The sequence below is a fragment of the Trachypithecus francoisi genome, unplaced genomic scaffold (genome assembly GCF_009764315.1).
Source record: "Trachypithecus francoisi isolate TF-2019V2 unplaced genomic scaffold, Tfra_2.0 Lachesis_group6, whole genome shotgun sequence".
NCBI lineage: Eukaryota > Metazoa > Chordata > Mammalia > Primates > Cercopithecidae > Trachypithecus > Trachypithecus francoisi.
The window spans coordinates 24,514,693-24,534,786 of NW_022681471.1; the positions used below are offsets into that span (position 1 = coordinate 24,514,693).

General features: G+C 39.6%; 1 protein-coding gene and 1 pseudogene across 1 annotated transcript in view; one reads left to right on the top strand and one right to left on the bottom strand.

Moving 5' to 3' along the window:
• INTS6L (integrator complex subunit 6 like) overlaps window positions 1–14,630 on the top strand; it is a 62,278-nt gene extending 47,648 nt beyond the window's left edge. The window contains 10 exon segments of the mRNA XM_033201634.1: window positions 2,372–2,466; window positions 3,478–3,588; window positions 5,811–6,029; window positions 6,931–7,054; window positions 8,061–8,203; window positions 10,191–10,425; window positions 12,786–12,845; window positions 12,848–13,159; window positions 14,029–14,122; window positions 14,507–14,630. Coding sequence (XP_033057525.1) covers window positions 2,372–2,466; window positions 3,478–3,588; window positions 5,811–6,029; window positions 6,931–7,054; window positions 8,061–8,203; window positions 10,191–10,425; window positions 12,786–12,845; window positions 12,848–13,159; window positions 14,029–14,122; window positions 14,507–14,615 — 1,502 coding nt within the window. The 3' untranslated portion in view covers window positions 14,616–14,630.
• A 2,037-nt stretch (window positions 14,631–16,667) lies between these two features.
• On the bottom strand, window positions 16,668–18,169 carry LOC117078458 (annotated as a pseudogene).
• Between the last annotated feature and the right edge of the window lie 1,925 nt (window positions 18,170–20,094).

Consider the following 20,094-nt stretch of genomic DNA (forward strand, 5'->3'; position numbering starts at 1 on the left):
GTGTCCCTTGTTTTCTTTTTATTAATACCAGATTTCAATCAAATTAAGGTCATGAAAGTTTAATTACTTATGCACTAAAACTTACTAGAAAATATAAAACATCTCATTTTCTGGAATAGATAAATGAGGCTTAATTGTATCAATGAGCTACCAGAATCATGTCATTAAGGAGGTCACCAGATTGTTGTAGTTAGCAAAGGACTCTTTCCCAATTAGGAAATTAATTTTTCTATTGAGACTTAATAACTGTGGAAATTAGAGCATTTGTAACAAGTTTTTTTTCCTTTTCTTAAATATACCACATTCAATCCACCTGTTCTTTTAAATTCGGAACTGAGGGCTTGTGTAAAAAATAAAATGTAGTTCCATATTAAAACCAGTTATGATCAGGAGGAAGAAAGGGAGAGGTACGAGGATAGAGAATAGAAGCAGGATATTTTGATGTGTAGCAGTCACTATGTATCTGGTACTTAACAGCTTACACTGGTTTGTTTGTTTTTCATTTTGTATGGGGCTTTTACACATGTATTATGTAGTTCCTTAGAATAGTCTTGTGGTAAGGCAATTATCATCTGACCCATTTTATAGATGAAATGGAGGCTTACAAAGGCGATTTCTCCAGACTCACTGAGCTAAGGATGTGGCTGAGCTTGAACTCAAACCCAGGTCTTCCCTCTCTTTGAAGAAAGAAATGGGGAGAAAGGAACTGGAAGAGAAAATACCAGTCATTTTTGAGGTGTTGGCAGTATCATTTTACTTTCATTCATTCTACACTCTCATCACCTCTTCTTTCAAATGTTGATCAGCTAATTGTTCATATGACACCTTTACTGTACCATCCTAGAGAGTCCATGTGAATGGGTATTTAATCCTATGGAAATAATTTGCTGAGCTACAGAGGTAGTAACTAAGGCAGTGTCACACTAGAAGCTCTCTACTCTTAATCTAGACTGCAGAAGATTATCTTTCTTCTCCTGACCCCCATTTTAAAACTCTGGCAGAAAATAATTAGCCTAAACAATCTCCTTGGTGGAATCATTGCACTTGGCATTGTTAGAAATACAAAGAGTATTATATATCTAAAAGTTTCTCCAGTATTTACGTTTTTCTGTTAGTTTCCAAAATCTGCCTAATTCCCGACAGACTCCACATAAAGACATGGTATAACAGGATACATCCATGGTCTCTCATTCCTTTCTGTCAAGATATGAATGGTCTTTAAAGGCTCCACTTGCTGCAGTGAACCAGAAATATCTTCAAATCTTTAACAAAAGACCTACGTTTTATGACTTTGTAAATTCATTTAAATTTGTTTCAGCAGTAGTGAATAATTTATTATAGCTGTAAAAGGAAGGAAATATGTCACTTTTCTTAACTAAAGTAATTCAGAATTTCAAAGAATGGCCCTATTTGTAAATAAATTATGCATGTGGGATAGGGATGGTTTTGTCTCTGTAAGTAAAGCATTTTTTAAAAAAAATAGTAATAAAACCTTAAGACACAAAATAAAGGATGAATTTATAGTGTCTTTGGTACCTATAGTATGTGTGGCAGATTCACGTTGATGTCTGGGGATTCCAATTTTTATATTTTTATTATATTAGAAAAAATATTTTTTTCTTACACTTGGAAATAATGAGATGTGAAGGAAATTTTCATGCAGTATATAAAAATGTATTTAGATTATTAAAATAATTAAATTTAAGTGTGAAAAGATAGGGAATGTCTACTTAGGTAAATATTTTTGGTTTTTTTTTTTTTTATAGAGATGGGGGTCTCATTGTGTTGCCCAGGCTGGTCTCAAACTTCTGGGCTCAAGTGATTCATCCACCTGAGCCTCTCAAAGTGTTAGAATTACAGGTGTGAGCCACTACGCCTGGCCCAAAATATAGTTTTAGAGCTTGCTCATCACTGCCTAGAAATTATAGGCTTAGCTTTTGTTCGTATATACTTTGTAAAGTCTCTTACCTTGACCTTTCAGCAAAATGTATAACACCCTCTGTTTAAATGAAATAAATGTTATTCCATCAACCAGTGACCATGGATTGCCCTTGAGGTGAAAATTACTAGAGTTACCAATATGTAAGAGGTTGGGAAAATATTTCAAGTGGATCAAAATCATTGTTTTAATATTGTATTTCATGTAGCATTGCAGATGAAAGAGGAATATGTAACTTAAGAATTTATTCATTTTTTAGAAAAAATACTATATATAATTTTGGTAAATAATACAACCACTAAAAAGATAATCAAATAAATGCCAGTGAAATTTTCATCTACATTAAAAGCTGAAATTTCTAGATGTGGGTTGCTTGATTATATCTTAGAGCTCAGGACTAGAATGATGTGATATTTTATTTTTCTATTACAGATGACTTGTTTAAAGTTCACAAGCTTAAGCCAAATCTGAAGTGGCGACAGGCTTTTGACAGCTACTTAAAAACTCTGCCTCCGTACTACCTATTAGTATGTATTTGTGTGTATATATGTATTAACTGTATCAATGATGATTCTTGTCACAAAAAATGTTAGTGATCAAAAGCTTTTACTGTTGCAATAAGAGAGATATCTTTTTATTTTACAGATATTTGTGTCGTCACTGTCTTCTCAAATCATGTGTAAGAGTTTGGAGATGTCATGGCGGCACAAAAGAGAACTGTTTTCTCTATTTTATTCCTTTAACTGCCATGGTTATTTTTATAAAACACATCTATGTTTCTCTTATTAAAAAAGTAACCTTATGAAATTATAATATTGGAATTAAGAATAATAGATCTGGATTCATATATTACATCAACTTCCCTTTTTAACTCTAGAAATTCTCAGTATGGGGTTTCCCTCTGGAAAAAGAAAATCTGAAGACATTACAGTTGCCTATTGCCTCTTAAATGTGTCCTAGACACAGCATGAAGTTGGGGCACTGGTGGTGGGAGGTGGAATCTAAACAGATTAAGAAATGACTTGACCTCATTTTGGTTTTTATAATGTGAGGTATTCATGATTTTGAACTGGTGATATAACCTAAATCAAGATTACCAAAATCATTTCAGAGGTTGATGTGACAAACTTTAAGCCAAGTTTCTAGAGGTGAAAAGGCAGAATCTTAAATGGTACCATTGGTGTCACTGGGAGGAGAAATTGGGGTGTGTTACTGTTTACCATGGCAGTAATGGGGCAAACAATAAAATGCAATGTGAAATGATTTGATGATTTGGGAAATAAGATTGAATGCAATTTACTTGTTTGAATTTGCTGTTACTTGCTCTTCTTATCCCACTCTCTCCTGATTTTTTTTTACTTTCTGCTCCTTACTTCTCTGCTATTTTCATTGCCACTTTTTAATGTTCCATGTTTGGTTTTATGTGCAGCACCTTGACTTCTAAGAAATGAATCATGTCCCTTTGCCCCTTATAACTGAACTTTGAGTATTTTAAGATTTATTCTATTCTTACTGTTGTGTATTTTGTTTCCTTATAGCCATTAAAGAAAGCACTAAGGATGATGGGAGCTCCAAATCTGATATCAGATAATTTAGATTGTGGACTTAGTTACAGTGTTATCTCTTACCTTAAAAAACTCAGCCAACAGGTAGTATTGGTAAAAACAAACAAACAAAAATCCTTTGCCCTCAGAAGTGCATTTCCTTATTCTTTAGTGTAACTGTAATTTTTCAAATTAAATGTGTATATATCTCTACACTTTATGGATTAGTAATAATGTGATTCTCTATGGCTTCTAGCTTCACCATTAAGCTGCAGTTAAGGGTCTGTCAGTATCATTTGATGCTGTGCCATTTCTCCTTTTGCCTGCCAGTTTGTCCTACCCACAAGCTGGTTGATATGGGGCAGAGGCTTAATAGACTTCTCTCATGGGTCACATTTTGTCTATCTTCAACCTAGTTCCTCCTCAGATCACTCTGGGCTACAGCATCCCTCCTGTTTAGATCAGCACACTGAGGCATGGTGTGATTGAATGACTTGTCTGAGATTAGTTTTCAGGCATGTGAGGACTTATACTCACATGCTAGCCCTTGGATAAAGAACTATATGCTTTCCCCTGGAGAGTGGGGAGATGAGACCAGTGTTCCTCACACTGGAGGGTGATAGACCCCAAGGGGAACTGAAGAGTGGAGCTCAGTTTCCTCTCTTCTCACCCTCCACCTGTTCCTCATTTGCCATTATTCACCTTGTCCCTTGCCTGCCCCTCTCTATTAGTACCTCATCCTCCACTCACCGTTCCTTATCATACTTCTCACCTCTACTTAGCCCATTCTTGTAGGATGGAAATATTTGAGAACTACTGAGTTAGAGCTTCACTTCCATATGATTGTGTTACGTTATATGACAAACTAATGCAGCAGTTTTACTTACCTTATGCACAAAGGTATTCCGAGGTAGGGGACAATAGTAGCATTCGCAGTGGTGATAATGCTTCAAGGTGGATGTGTTTGGAAGTTTGGCCTTTAGGAAATGGAGAGTAGTGAGAAAAACATCAGATTTCACCAAAGAACCAAAGTGACTCCACAATTGGGATGCCGACACACCTTGCTAGGAACTGACAACTTAAGTATGGTCTGGAGCTTACCAGCTCCTACCAGTCCAGTGTGCTTATAAGTGCAAAAGAAAGTAAGGGCAACCCCAGATTTCTAATCTACCAAGTATCCCCCTAACCTCCTTACCTCTCTGCTAATAGATTTTTTTGTGGTGGTTGTAAATGTTTTGGTTTGGTTATTTATTTATTTATCTATTGATCTATCGATATTTAAAAAATTTGATGTTTACCTAAGCCTTTAAGGCTGTGTCACCAAGGTATGGCCACAAGGAAGAATAGTGTACAGAGATTTTAATTAATGCAAGTTCTGGGACCTTTTGGGGCACATGTATCATTTTATGCATGAGCTTTCAAGACCATTTAAGGAAACAGACACTTCATTTTCTCTTATCTCATATTTCATGACTTAAGAATTTTTTAGCGATAATAAGCATAGACTTAATTCCAATAATTAGGGAAAATTAATAAGTATCTCTGACCAAACCACAAGAAATCCAAAATTATTTTAGGTTTACCAAACATTGGTGGAATTCCATGTTTTTGAGAAAAAGAGAAGATCATAGCTGATTTATAATAGCTCAAATTACTAATTTAATAACTAGGTCACCGGTGTTTCTTGAGCCATTTCAGATTTATGTAAAACTCAAAATATGCCAAATATATATTACTAGAATACGCTCACGCAATATTAATCAATATGGTATCACAATGCCTATTAAGAGGCTTTTTACAAATTATTTACTTGGTAATATCTGTTAAGCATTATCTTCTAAGATCTTTTTTGGATAGTCCAATATTAGAGATAAATAGCTCAATTTTTTCAGATATAATGCCAATCGATGAATTTTAGCACTAGTTTACATACATAAATACAGAGTCTTAAACCTTTATGTCTGAGTCTGAAATGAACCTGTTCACTTAGACTAGATTTTATAGTAACAAAATGTGCTTTTAAATGTCTGTGAATGCAATTCTTATTCATGGTTTTTATTCTCTCCATGATTTTATTATAATTTTGACACTAGACGAGAAAGAAAAAAACAAAAACAAACAAAAGCCATATTATTTGTCTTTCCCGCCCCCTATCTGTTTGCTGTGGTAGTGCAGAGAAGCACAGGAAAATGTTTAATTATCCATTTTTCTGTGATTTGTAACTGAAAATTGTTCTGTGGGGTTCTGAAAGTATTATCTTTCTTAAGTAGTAAAAATGACAGTGGTAATGTAGATTTTTTATAACACATTGTGTACTTTCATTTTAGACCAAACTAGAGTCAGAACGAATACTAGCATCAGTGGGGAAGAAACCTCCCCAGGAAATTGGAATTAGAGTGAAAAATCATTCTGGAGGTGGCATGTCCTTGACTCACAATAAAAATTTTAGAAAACTATTGAAAGAAATCACAGGGGAAACTGCGCTTAGGCTGACAGAATTGAACACCAAAGAATTTGCTGGCTTCCAAATTGGGCTCTTAAACAAGGTAATTGTGACATAAATAGTTTGTATTTGTTTGAACTTGTCTGATACATTTATGTCTTTCATATTCCTTTAATTTTGAAATAATGGACAATCCTATTTTGGATTTAGTAGTTAATAATGGACCAGTTTAGGAATTGTCAGCAGATATCAATATGGAATTAAATGGACAAGATTTATTTTGTGGATAACGCCCATGAAAGATAAAGGGGAGATGAAGCTGGAGTAGGCAGGGAGAGCTTCCAAGCCACAAAGCTGACCCATCACCTATGAGAGGAATGAGAAATGAAGAAGAATTGGGTGTGAAGAAGCTCAGACATTGGTGTAGCTTGGAGAAAGTCTTGGCCAGCCCAGTGGGGACCTCTAGCACCAAGATTTCCCATAGAGGAGGACCATACTGGGCAGAGCTGGCCAGGCCCTAACACCCTGCCATTCTCTGTTACTGGCCATGGGCAGCCTGGGAAGGGCATGGCCTCAGCTCAGTGCTGCGGCACCGTATGGTACCACAGCAGCAGGAGGCTCTGTGCTAACTGCACTCCTTGCAGGATCAGCCATTACTTTCCTGAGGGGAGATCCCAGCAGCTCACCTCCCCTCCATGGCTGCCAGATGAATACATCTAGAGTACGAGCAGTGGTCCTGCAAGGCGGCCACAGGTATCAGTCTGGGGATTTGGTGTTTTAAATGAAATATTTGAAAAGGGGTAGTCCCAGTGGCTTTAATACCCTGTAGGTGTGTTACAACGCAGAACAAGGCTAGCAAGTGAAATTTTGCCACTGGGAAAATTCTGCTGTAGTCAGTTGTATTGATATAATGCTCTTCAATAACATTTTAAGAGAGATAAGTATTACATTTCTATATTAAAAGCCTCAGGAATAGCTGAAATTATTTGTTTCATTTCAAATAGGATTTGAAACCTCAGACATACAGAAATGCTTATGATATTCCCCGTAGAGATCTTTTAGACCAGCTGACCAGAATGAGATCCAATCTGCTGAAAACGCACAAGTTTATTGTTGGACAAGATGAAGGTAAAAGAACTGTGAAATACTTTTTTTTTGGAAAATGCCACGCATGACTTACAGGAAGGTGTTTATTGCATAATGAGTATTTTATAGTATTTTAATGTATAAAATACCTGTTTTCACTGAATCCCTATGTCTGTTTACCAGGCACATTTTTTTTTTTCAAGTTTAAGGGCAAGTGTGCATTAATCAGCATGTACACTACACTTGCCATGCTTTAGCTATTGTAAGCTTCCAACAACCCCAGGAAATAGATACTGTTTTTATGTCCACTTCATGGACATGGAAACTGAGAGTGAGCATTTTAGTAGTTTGCCCAAGTTTGGCCAGTTGGAAAGCGGCAGAAGCTAGATCTATGAGATTTCCCAATCTGCACACCCAAACACTATAACACCCAGCCTACTGTGATAAACTCAGTAGAGAATACCTCATTTAAATGAAAGTAATCAACCTAATGGTATCCAGGATAATTGTGACTATTTACAAATTCCATTTACTCCATTTTGTTTATTTTAAAAAGGCTCACTTGTTTACTAAAATGAGCAAATATTATTCTGGCCAATTCCCTGAAATTGTACACAAAGTTTTGTGTGTAAGAGGGCTTTTCTAGGAAGAGAACCTACAGATTTCATCAAATTCTCAGTGATTAAGACCTACTAACCGAGATTCTCTGGATGATAAGAGAATGCCGTAGAGCCTAGACTCTTTGAAATGCAGAAAATATGTGGTGATTTGAGTTGGGATGGTGGTGTAGGGTCAGCCCATTCTCAAACCTGGTTTGAAGGCAAGGGAGTTGTTCTAACCCTAGCGATGTGAGCCTGTAGGCAGTAGTAATGGTGGACTAAGTTACGATTGGGGGAAAAGAGATGATTCTAGATCCTAGAATGCTAGATTCGAGACTTTAAATACTATTTGATGCCAAGACACACTGCTAAACTAAACTATGATGTCTTCTCAAAAGGACCATATGCTTCAGCTATAAGCATCAATTCCTTTTCCTGTGATTTTGCAGATTCCCTTCATAGTGTTCCAGTTGCACAAATGGGTAACTATCAGGAATATCTGAAGACATTGGCTTCTCCACTACGAGAGATTGATCCAGACCAACCCAAAAGACTGCATACTTTTGGCAATCCATTTAAACAAGATAAGAAGGTAGGATACCTATGCCTATGTCTGCCTAAATTGGGATATTCTTGCTATATAATTATTTTCTTTTTGGCAAGATGAATACAAATCAGAGGTTCTCCATTTGTTTGTTTAAACAATAAAATATGACACCAAGGCTCTTGGTGGGAGCCTCCTGATGCAAGAGTGTGTTGGTTGAATAAAGTCAGAGTTGCCATGTATTGGGTACTAGTAGGAGCTGGTGTTTTAAATGATCTCATTTAATGCTCACAACTGTTCTGTAAGACGAATGCTACTGTTTGTCCTTTAAAAGGGAGAAATCAAGGGCTGCAGTGGTCAAATGCCTTACCTGTAACACAGCACATAAGAGCAAGGATTAGAATCCATGTCTTTCTCACTCCAGAGTATATATTCATCCCACCACACACTAATTTCTTTAATATCGAAATCACAATTTATTTCCTGTTCCCATGGTTCATATTTGTAGTGCTTGATCTAGAAAACGACGAATGCGTCCCTTGAAGTATGAAGTACTAAGTGATGTTGTTTTACTTGAATGGTCCTACTAAAAATCTAAATGTGGGATGTGTGTGTGTGTGTGTGTGTGTGAGTGTGAGAGAGATATACTGACTTGCCCATTAAAGCATGAAAACAGATGGGATTATAGCTGTACTCATGGAGGAGACCATTGGTATTAAGGCTCAGACCACACAATAATCTCTTTTGTGACAAGACTAGATTCAGAGGTATTCCACCTCACCTCAATCCTCAATTAATGGTAGTCCACCTCACCTAAATCCTCAGTTTATTTTTCTGTGCTTCGCTTTCCTCATTTTGTAGCACTGGGGATAATAATTACACCTAACTAGGCTGGACGAGGTGGCTCACGCCTGTAATCCCAGCACTTTGGGAGGCCGAGGTAGGCAGATCATTTGAGGTCGGGAGTTCGAGACCAGCCTGGCTAACATGGCGAAACCCTGTCTCTACTAAAAATACAAAAATTAACCAGGCATGCTGGTGGGTGCCTGTAATCCCAGCTACTGTAGAAGGCTTAGACAGGCGAATCACTTGAACCTGGGAGGCAGAGATTGCAGAGAACCAAGATCGTACCATTGCATTCCAGCCTCGGTGACAGAGTGAGACTCCATCTCAAAAATAAATAAATAAATAAATTACACTTAACTAATAGAACTCTGCATGATATTAAATGAGTACATGTACACTGTTTACAGCATGAACAGGCATATAGTAAATTCTCAGTGAAAATGTTTTCCCCTTTCTGTATTGTTGATGAATAAAAAAATCCTTTGGAAAAGTCATTTAATATGATTTTATTCAAATAATGAGGGCACATGTTCTTGGATTGTTCTTGGACAAGAACAGCTCTTGGCTAAACTTCTACACTGCTGTCTCTCATCTTTTATCTACCCCCAAGAGTGAAAAGCCTCCTCACTGCCTGCCCAGCATCAAAGTGGGCATATTTGAATCCCTGTGAGGCTGCAGACGGGGGAGTTACATTTTCCACCTGCCTGCCTTTCAACATCTACATGTAGCATATACTGTACAGTGATAATCAATGTTATTGAATGATATGAGTTTGAAGCACAAAAAAGGAAAGTATTTCCCTTATGAAGGGTTGATGCAAAGTGGTTTGTACTTCTCTCATTTTGATTGAATAATGCTGCTTATTTGCATACTTTCTGTTTAATCATTATTGTAGTATGTTTTGCTTGGAACAACATCCTGTATGTTAGTTTCCTCCTTGTTCCGTTTAAATTGGATTAAAATTGAGTTGCATTTTTCTAAGAACAAAGTTGGGGTAGAGTAAGGTAAATCTTCGGCCCATGATTAATATTTATATTAGTTAATCTCGCATGGGATTTAAAAAAATGAAAGAAAAAAAGACAGTGATACAATGCAAGATTGATTATGTATGCATATTAAGAGTGCTTGCAGTTTTATAATAGTTGCATTTTGGTCTTTAATGAAATACGTTCATTTATGTGTTTTTCAGGGAATGATGATTGATGAAGCAGATGAGTTTGTAGCAGGGCCACAAAACAAAGTGAAACGTCCAGGGGAACCCAGCAGTCCTATGTCATCTAAGAGAAGGCGGAGTATGTCCCTGCTGTTGAGGAAACCACAAACACCACCTACTGTAACTAACCATGTGGGCGGAAAGGGACCACCCTCAACCTCGTGGTTCCCATCTAATCCAAACCTCATAAAACCCACCCTTGTACATACAGGTATAGAGTAGTGGTTGTGATTTCCTTATGGCTCCTAGAGGACTAAGACGCTAAACAATTTTATTTTCCTGTTTGTATTCCTTCCTTTATGTTCAGTTTGTGTTCATTAAGTAAGCCATTACTAAATCATCTATGTGGTAGGTACAATAAACCCCACAGGGAGCAGAGACCCTGTTTCAAGGATCTCAATCTACATAAGGTGAAAAAATTATATAGTAATTAACAGTAATGAATACATTGCTTAGCAAGTAAATACCACAGTAATTAATGGAGAAATAATGGAAAGAGGTGAGCATGTTTGCTGCAACCTTTTGTAGTGGCTGCAAGGGTGAGGAGGATAAAGCAGGTTTCCCTGGCATTAGGAGCAAGAGTGGATCTGCACTTGCTCTTTGTGTTATCACCACCTATGCATGCTCTAACCCAGTGCAGTCTGGTATCTGCCTCCTTGACCCCACTGAAACATTCTCATCAAGGTTACTAGTATCTGCAGCACATTGCCATTCCTTCTCTGCAGCATTTGACACAGTTATTCACTCCCTCCTCCATGGGTACGTTGGGTTCTCAGACACCATAAGCTCATAGCTTTCTTTTCCCTCTAATAGCAACTCCCTTTCATCCTCTTTTTCTGGTTTTGCCTTTTCTTTCCACCTCTAAATATCATAGGGCCTCAAAGCTCAATCCTGGGACCTCTCCTGTTCTTCACTGCACTCTCTTCCTAGGTGACCCCATGCAGTCTTGGGGCTCTAAATTTGATCTATGTTTCAACAACTCTGATATTTATATCTCTAGAATATTACTTGCTCCTCAATTTCAGACTCAGACTTACTTGTGGACATACATCTCCACTTAGGTGTCTAATAGACAAATAAAACTCAGTAGGTTTCATGAGTTTCAACTGAACTCTTGAACTTGCCCCTCTCCAAAACAGCTCTACTTATAGCCTTCCACATTGCAGATAATGGCACCATCCAGATATGTGCCAGTAAAGCTTTAACATCTGTCAGGGTTGAGGAGCGTAGAAAAGCTCTAGATTGTAGTGTTTGCAGATTTCCTTCATGTAAATAATGCTAATATTTATCAATGTCAAGCTATCAACCTGAGATCATTGAACCAGAGTCAGGAAGAATGCTGTGGAGGACAGTTGTGCCCTGACTCCTGCCACACTTCAGCACTATTTACCCAGTGGTTCAGGTGACAAACCATAGAGTCATCATGATTTTTCTCTTATTCTTCCCTCGCTTTGATACCTTTCACAAGTTCAGGAAACTTGATGTTCAACATCCCTAAATCCCACTGTTTCTCTCTATCCCTCCAGTGCACACTGCTGTGACCTCTCACCATGCTACTACAATACCTTCTTATCTCAGCTTCATGTTTCTAAACTAGCCCCCATCTATCATATACTCTCTAACCCTGTGGCCAGATAATTATTTCCACATGTATATCACATCATGCCATGTTGCTCCTGAAAACACATCCTCAACTCTCCTAAGCACTCAGAAGGGACCCTGAACCAGCTTTAGTCTGCAAGACTGCACAGCCTGGCCTCTGTCACCCTCTCCTAACACGGGAGCCCATGGGGCTCCCTCTGCTGCTGTCTCCCAAAGGCCTGTAGATGGCTTCCCCAACACCAGCCCAATGCTGCTTCTTTCATTTGCTCATTCTGCATGTACTGTCTGACTGCCCCATGAGGATGTGAGCTCCACAAGGGCAAGGGAACGTTGCTCTCGGGCTGTTTACTGCTGATCCCCAGCTCCCAGCACACTGCCTGCCACAGACGATGAATAAATGAAAGAGGTGTCAGATCTGGAGTGAAAAGAAAGGCACTTTTCTGACACAGAAAAGAAGAATTAGGAAGATAATACACTAAAAGGGATTTTTGGTGATGGAGTGCGTTATAGAACTTTTAGCACTAATGGCCGCCTCTATTTTCTCAGAATGTATTTGATGTAAAGAGGAGGCAACTTGTGGTGTATCCAAGTTGTCTGGCTTCCAGCTCAGTAAAGCATGGCAGGTTGTATGTGAATTTGAGAAGTCATGAAATAAAGTGAGACTTGCTGTTTTCAACTTGTAAAGCATAACAAGCTGACACTAACGCATGAGTACCAGGGATCTGTGAATGTGTGTTTAGAGTTGTACTGTCTTACTTGGTTTCCATATGTATTCATAGGGCCAGAAAATAAGAGGTGGTTTTATTGTATTATGTGTCCTGGCCTCAATTTGAGGGGTCTCAGATCGCCACCTGGTATATCCTCCTGCTTTATGAGATAATTTCCTAGAAACTGAGCACCAGAGGGATATACCTGTGAGTTGGCATAGTGCACTTACCTCACAGCTCAACCTCTTCCTTTGGTTTCCAGATGCTACAGTCATTCACAATGGCCGTGAACAGAAGATGGAAAATGGTCAGATCACACCTGATGGTTCCTGTCAAAATCTGCTCCATCAGAGCTTATAAATATGACAGGAGATCTTATGCCACCCAACCAATTGGATTCTCTATCTGATGACTTCACAAGTCTCAGCAGAGATGGGCTGATTCAAAAACCTGGTATTAACGCATTTGTAGGAGGAGCCAAAAACTGCAATCTCTCTGTTGATGACCAAAAAGACCCAGTAGCATCTACTTTGGGAACTATGCCAAATACATTACAAATCACTCCTGCTATGGCACAAGGAATCAATGCTGATATAAAACATCAATTAATGAAGGAAGTTCGAAAGTTTGGACGAAGTAAGTAGTGAAAGAACGTCTATCAATAATGCACCAGGAGGTCTCTCTCATTCAAGCTACCCCTTGAGGTACACTGGGGGCAATATTGGGCTTTCACATAGTTTAAGGCAATTCCTCTTGCTTTAGCTAAAAAGGTACAGTATATATTTTCCTGTTTTTTCCCCTTATTTCTTGTAATGTTTCCTTTTGCTGCCATAACATGTTACCAAAAGATTCCTAGCTTAAAACAATACAAATTATTATCTTACAGTTCTGGAAGTCAGAATTCTGAAATTATTTTTGCTGGGCCAAAATAGTGTTGGCAGACCAGCATTCCTTCTGCTAGTTCTAGAGAGAATTTCTTTCTTTGCCTTTTCGAGCTTCTAAGGGCCATCTGTATTCTTTGGCCCATGGCCCCTTCCTCCATTTTCATGAAAACACCCTTAGCACTTTTTCTCCTCTCTGACCTCTGCTCCTGTCTTTACATGTTTTCTCTCTGACCTTAACTCTACTGTTTCATCTTATAAGGACACTTGTGCTTACATTGGGCCCACATGCATAAACTTGGATAATCTCCCCATCTCAAGATCCTTAACTTAATTACACCGGCAAAGTAAAGTCTTTTTTGCCATATAAGGTAACATATTCACAGGTTCCAGGGATTAAAATGTGGACAATTTTAAGCAGCTGCTATTCAGCCTGCTATGTTTGGTTAGTGTTAACAAGAGTTCCCCTAGTAGATGCATGCAGATATTTTGATCCGAATGTTTAAAATACAAACTACATCTAACTTTCCACTCACAAAGAACAATTACTAAGGATGTACAATAGTTAAATTTTATTTCCCATTCATCTTTATAAAAATACTGAAGTTTTTTAAATATCTTCAGAATATGAAAGAATTTTCATTTTGCTTGAAGAAGTGCAAGGACCTCTGGAGATGAAGAAACAGTTTGTTGAATTTACCATCAAGGAAGCTGCAAGGTGGGTAAAAACAGGAACTCTTCAGTTTTTCATTTTTGTTTTTAGAGCAGTAGGGCCCAGTGCAGGACAAAGAGAGGAATAGGCTCTGCCTTGCTTTTTTCTGAAACCCTGGCCCTCACTCATAGTTAAGGTTGTCTCCAGAAATATTTGGATTTATATTATCTGAACTCAACTCATTCATCCTTCTAGTTTTATCATAGTCTCAGGTAGGCTTGGGCCCTCAATTGCCACTATTGGTACTTGCTCTAAACCATATCTTTCCATGAGGACAATCTTTATATTCCTATGTAGATTGTAAGCTTCACTTTGTATCCCACACAGTGCCTTGAACATCATGAGTACTTTAAGTATCTTTTGGTTAATAAAATTTCTCTTTATTTTCAGGTTTAAAAGACGAGTCCTAATTCAGTACCTCGAGAAGGTACTAGAAAAAATAGATTCCCACCACCTTCTCAGCAACATTAATCACATCAACAGCAGATCGTCATGTTAGTGCAAAGACCAATGAGAAAAAAATGACAAGTTTTCTGTGCTGTAGGATGGAATGGGATATTGTTGAAGCCTCCAGAAATGTTTGAGTCAAGGGAATTGCCTTCCAGATGCTAAGAAGCAGCAGTGGGGCTTTTGAATTTTATGATTATCTGGCAGTGAAAGCTGGGCTTTTGCCTTAATAATTTTTTTAAGTATGAATTGTTTTGTTTTTCTCAGTTGAGGAAGGTGATGTTATTAATTCAGCAGGCTAAATTCAGTAAACACCGCTGCCCCTACCGCAGGTAATGAGAGGTCACTCTTTTGAACTTTGCCATTCCAGGCATTCTCAGAGTGGCTAGGGGCCACCTGCAAGTGGAGTGCAACTTGGTGCTCTTACTGTGTCCTTCAGAAAGAATAGGTGTACAGAAAAGAAATGGCAATCTTATGTGTGCTGAACAAAGTTTTCAACAATGCCTAGTTGTGCCTTTTAAACCATGCAATATTCAGGATAGTTTGAATCAAAGAAGTAAGAAGCTGCTATTCGGGTAACTTATTTCTCTGTGGAAGGGGCAGGGAGAGTCACCAAACAATCTACCTCCAACTCTCTTCTCTTTTGTCTAGAGACATTACAAAGTGCACTTGAGGCTGCCCCCAACCTCTGACATTTTTCTTGCATGTGATGATAGAAAGTCTTCAGATGGACTTATACATTCTGTGCTTTGGAAGCACAAGAAGAACAAAAAAAGTGTATATTTCCTTTAATGTTTATACAAAGTTTATATGGAGCAGTATTGTTATGTTTGTATGAATTTGCAAAAATTAAAGTGTACAAAGAGATTTTGACTTTGCATATATAAAATAAATCATTTTATTGATTTTCACAAGTTCATTAATGCTGGATAAATTTCTAGTTATATGTTTCTTGTGATTTGTTATTCCTTTCAGAAAAAGAGCGTATGCTGTTAAAAAAGATGTTAACAAGGATTTAAACTTCAAAACATCACTCACAGAATTGAGTGACGTTAGTGAAAATGGCAGAGTAGAGTACCCTGGGGACTAGTCACTTTCAAGAAACATGGAAAACACTGGAAAGAAAAAACCTGTCAGAATCAAGTTTTATTGGAACTCTAGAATACAGTAAAAGGTTTACAGCAATCAAGTCAATCCTGAATTAGGAGAGAAGTCATTGAAACATGGTAGGAGAGCTTTTTGGCATTTCAACCCACCCTTGGAATGGTCCAGTACAAAAGAAATTTGAGGCCAGGTGCAGTGGCCTACATCTGTAATCCCAGCACTTTCGGAAGCCAAGGTGGGAGGACCACTTGAGCCCAGGAGTTCAAGACCAGCTTGGGCAACATGGTGAGACCCCGTCTCTCCAAATATATGTATTTTTCATTAGCTGGACATGGTTGTACGCAACTGTGGTCCCAGCTACTCGGGAGGCTGAGGTGGAAGGGCTGTTTGAGCTCAGAAGGTGGAGGCTGCAGTGAACTATGATCACACCATTGAACTCCAGCCTGGACAACATAGCAAGACCCTATATATAATAATAATATATAATAATATATTATTATTATATAATTATATATTATTATATAATAATAATAATATATACAGACTGACTTCTGAATGGCATGGCTGTTTACTTCCCACCTTCCTACCCATCTCAAGCAAAGAGGGAGTTTTTGCATTTTCTGTTCCTGGTTGCAAAACACAAAAGTAAATGGAAAAATAATTTGTGTGCATTTATGATATGCTTGCTCCTTTGAGACTCTCAAACAGCCAGCACCATCCCTTCCCATAGCCTGCTAGGAGCCAGGATGGCTTCCCAGTTCCTGTTTCTTGACCATTTTCATTTAAAAGCACTGTGAGTAGTATTAGCTTTGCCTTCTCTGCCACAAGAGAAAAAGCCTGGTCAAGAGGTGTGGTTTTGGATGCAATAAGTCCACTGCTTCTTGGAGACGTTCCTGGACATATTCAATCGTGTCTTTCCTGGGTCCTTGGAGTAGTTGGTCAGGATGAACTTCCACTCAGTCCACAGACCTTGGCCTGATTCATGGTGGTCCCAGAGACCTCAGCCCTCTGTGTTGGGCTGGAAGCCCAGAATGGTGTACAGTTCCTCAGGCATGAACCCCAGCAAGTTTTGGAGGTCACACAAAAAGCAGCACATATAGCTCTTTCCTGACATCTTATGGAGGATGTTCTTGTCATAATAGTAGTGTAAACCCAGGCTTAGCTTCTAGTAGTTCATCTTGGGCTTATTTTTCCTGATTCCCCACTGGCAGGAAACACTGTCAGATTGGCAAGTTTAAACTCCTTCCTGTCCCTATTCCAGCTGATGAAATGACTGGCAAGACTGTCTAACAAAAATTCCAGGAGAAACTGCCGCAGGTGAACAGGTCCACTTTCTGTGAAGCCGGACAGCACAGCCACAGGTATAACAGGTTTGCCTTGCTCCACCGGGTTGCTCCTCTCTTGGATGTAATCCTTGAAATGCACGGTCAATTTTTTGAGGCAGAGAGACTGGCTGCAGTTTTCTTTGAAGCTCTCGAAAAAAGGAACCTGCTGCGCATCCAGTAAGGATGACTGGCTGTTCCAGGTGCCTGAGCTCTCAAAGCTGTCTGCTTCGTGATTTAAACATTAAAAAAAGCAGACAGCTTTAAATGTCTGCACCATTCTCAGGGGATTTGTGGTCTTTAGGCTTCCCAGAATTGTTGGTGAACAAATTCAGGACTAAAAAGTCCTGACTGATGGAGCATATTTGAGGCTGACAGAGCTGAGCTGAGACGGAGAACATCTGAAACTCCTGTTCAGAGCTGGGCATGCTGGTTGCAGAAGCTGGACACATGCCATCCAGGAGGCTGCCTTCGGGGTAATTGTGTGTTTGCATACCATAGGGTGCCTGCTTTATGCCAAAACCTAACGTATTGTTAAACCAGTGAGGAATTGGGTTCAGGCATGAATTTTCTTTATATTGATCTTTTGTCTTTTCTTGGTTTTCTTCGGTCATCTGGTCCAGATGTTCCCAGAAAATGTCATCCACAAAGTCAAGTACCAGCTCCAGAAAGTACTCCTTGCCAAGGTTATACAATACCTGGCCACTCATGTTAAGCCTCTGGAGATTCACGTTCACCAGACTGAACTTGTTGGTAGTGCAGAGAAGCCACTGGCATACTTGCTGCTCACTCCACAGCCAGGGTTTCTTTGGAATGCCAAAGCACTTTTTCTCCTTTTTGAAGCCACTGAAGGTAGCTTTTAAAGCTTGATTCATCACAGCCTTGCTATACAGAGTTAACAAGGGCAATGCACAGTTGGCAAGTCATGAGAAATTGAGTCCAAGCCTGTTGGCACTTCTTACAGTGTTTGCTCTTTATTTAGAGAGTGAAAAATAGCAAACAGAGACCCATAAAAAGTGTCAAAACCTGGCTGGTGCCTCAGTGTCCCTCCGTAACTGTTAGCCACAGGGGCTATGTGGTCCATATTCTTGATTCTAAAATCATTCATTGTGCTACTGCAGGCAAGTCCGGTGCATGATCGGGGTGGTGGCTGCTCAGGGCCCATGGCTGCTCAGTGTGCAATGTGTTAGAGCACACAGGTGCAGGCATGGGACTGGAAAAGAGGCAATCAGGGAGGCTGGATGCAGGCCAGATGGCTCCCAGCACTCAGGGCTGGGGTGACACCATGCTTATCCGCCACTGGAGCAAGTAACTAGCCCGTCCCCCATGTGGCATGCTCTTCAGCAGTGGGGGAAGGAGGGAGGATGGATGGCTGAGGGAAAAGGAAAGGAGGGAGAGGAAGGAAGAGGGGAGGAGAGAGAGAGAAGAGAAGAAGGGAGGAAGGCAGGAGGAGGGGCCAATAGCAACTTTGATCAGGCAAAATAAACAATCAGTGAACTTGAAGATAAGTTGATTGAAATTATCCTGTCTGAGGAGTAGAAAGAAAGGAGAATTAAGAAGAATGAACATAAGAGACTTATGGGATATCATCAAGCCTAACAACATACATACAATAGGATACCCAGAAGGAGAGGAGGGAAAGTAGCATAAAGAATATTTAAAGAAACATTGGCCCCAAACTCCCAGATTTAATAATAGACATGAATCTACACATGCAACAAGCTCAAGGAATTCTAAGGGAGATAAACAGATCCACACTGAAAAGCATTATATCAAACTGTTCAAAGACAAAGAGAATCTTGAAAGCAGTGAGAGAGAAATTACCTGTCAGAAAAGATCCTTACTGAGATTAACAACCAATTTCTCATTAGAAGCAATGAAAGCCAGAAGGCCATGCAATTACATATTTAAAGTGTTACCAGGAGAAAATGCTGCTATCTGCAAAGAATGGGGTCTTTAAATGCAAGGGATTCCCCCATTGAACATGGAACAGAAATACTGCAGCTTTTAGAGGCTGTGCATGATCTTAGGCAAGAGGATCAAGACATCAAAAAGGAAAAACAATCAGAGATATCAAAAAGGAAACTCCTCAGTCTCATTGGACAATGCAAGGGCTGGCAGGGAAGATAGGATGGCAACTATGGAAGCTGTAGCCCAGCTGGCCTTATTCCTCTCTGCCCATTCTCTTCATTTTATTTTATTTTTTATCTTTTTGAGACGGAGTCTCACTCTGTCACCCAGGCTGATCTGCGGTGGCCTGATTTCGACTCACTGCACCCTCCTGGGCTCAAGTAATTCTTCTGCCTCAGCCACATGAGTAGCTGGGACTACAATCACATGCTATCATGCTGCTAATTTTTGTACTTTCAATAGAGAAGGGGTTTGCCATGCTGTCCAAGCTGATCTCGAACTCCTGGCCTCAATTGATCTGCCCGCCTTGGCACCCCAAAATGCTGGATAACAGGCATGAGACAGCATGCCCATCCCATTCTTTTGGTATAAATTCATCCTACACTATACTATACTAAGAAATAGCATGGGCTAAAGAAAATCAGGGGAGCCTAACTCTTCAGGGTTGGTGGCTTGTAGGCCAAAAGCTCTTGCTTCCTCAGTCCCATAGTGGTAAATTGTCAAAAATGTACATAATTCCATCCATATGGGCAGGATGCTACGACCACCTGGATGTACCATAACTTTACAGGTACAGGCCTGGCAGCCACAATAAAAAAGGTCATTCTGGCCTGTGAACTTTGCTCTCAAAATTACCTTAGGGGAAAACGAACAACAACAACCAAAGAAACAAGGGCCGGGCGAAGTGGCTCACGCCTGTAATCCCAGCACTTTGGGAGTCCGAGGCGGGAGGATCATGAGGTCAGGAGTTTGAGACCAGCCTGGCCAACATGGTGAAACTCTGTCTCTACTAAAAATACAAAAGTTAGCGGGGCATGGTGGCGCATGCCTGTAATCCCAGCTACTCGGGAAGCTGAGGCACGAGAATAGCTTGAACCTGGGGAGGCGGAGGTTGCAGTGAGCTGAGATCACGCCATTGCACTCCAGCCCGGGTGACAGAGTGAAACTCCATCTCTGGAAAAAGAAACAAACAAC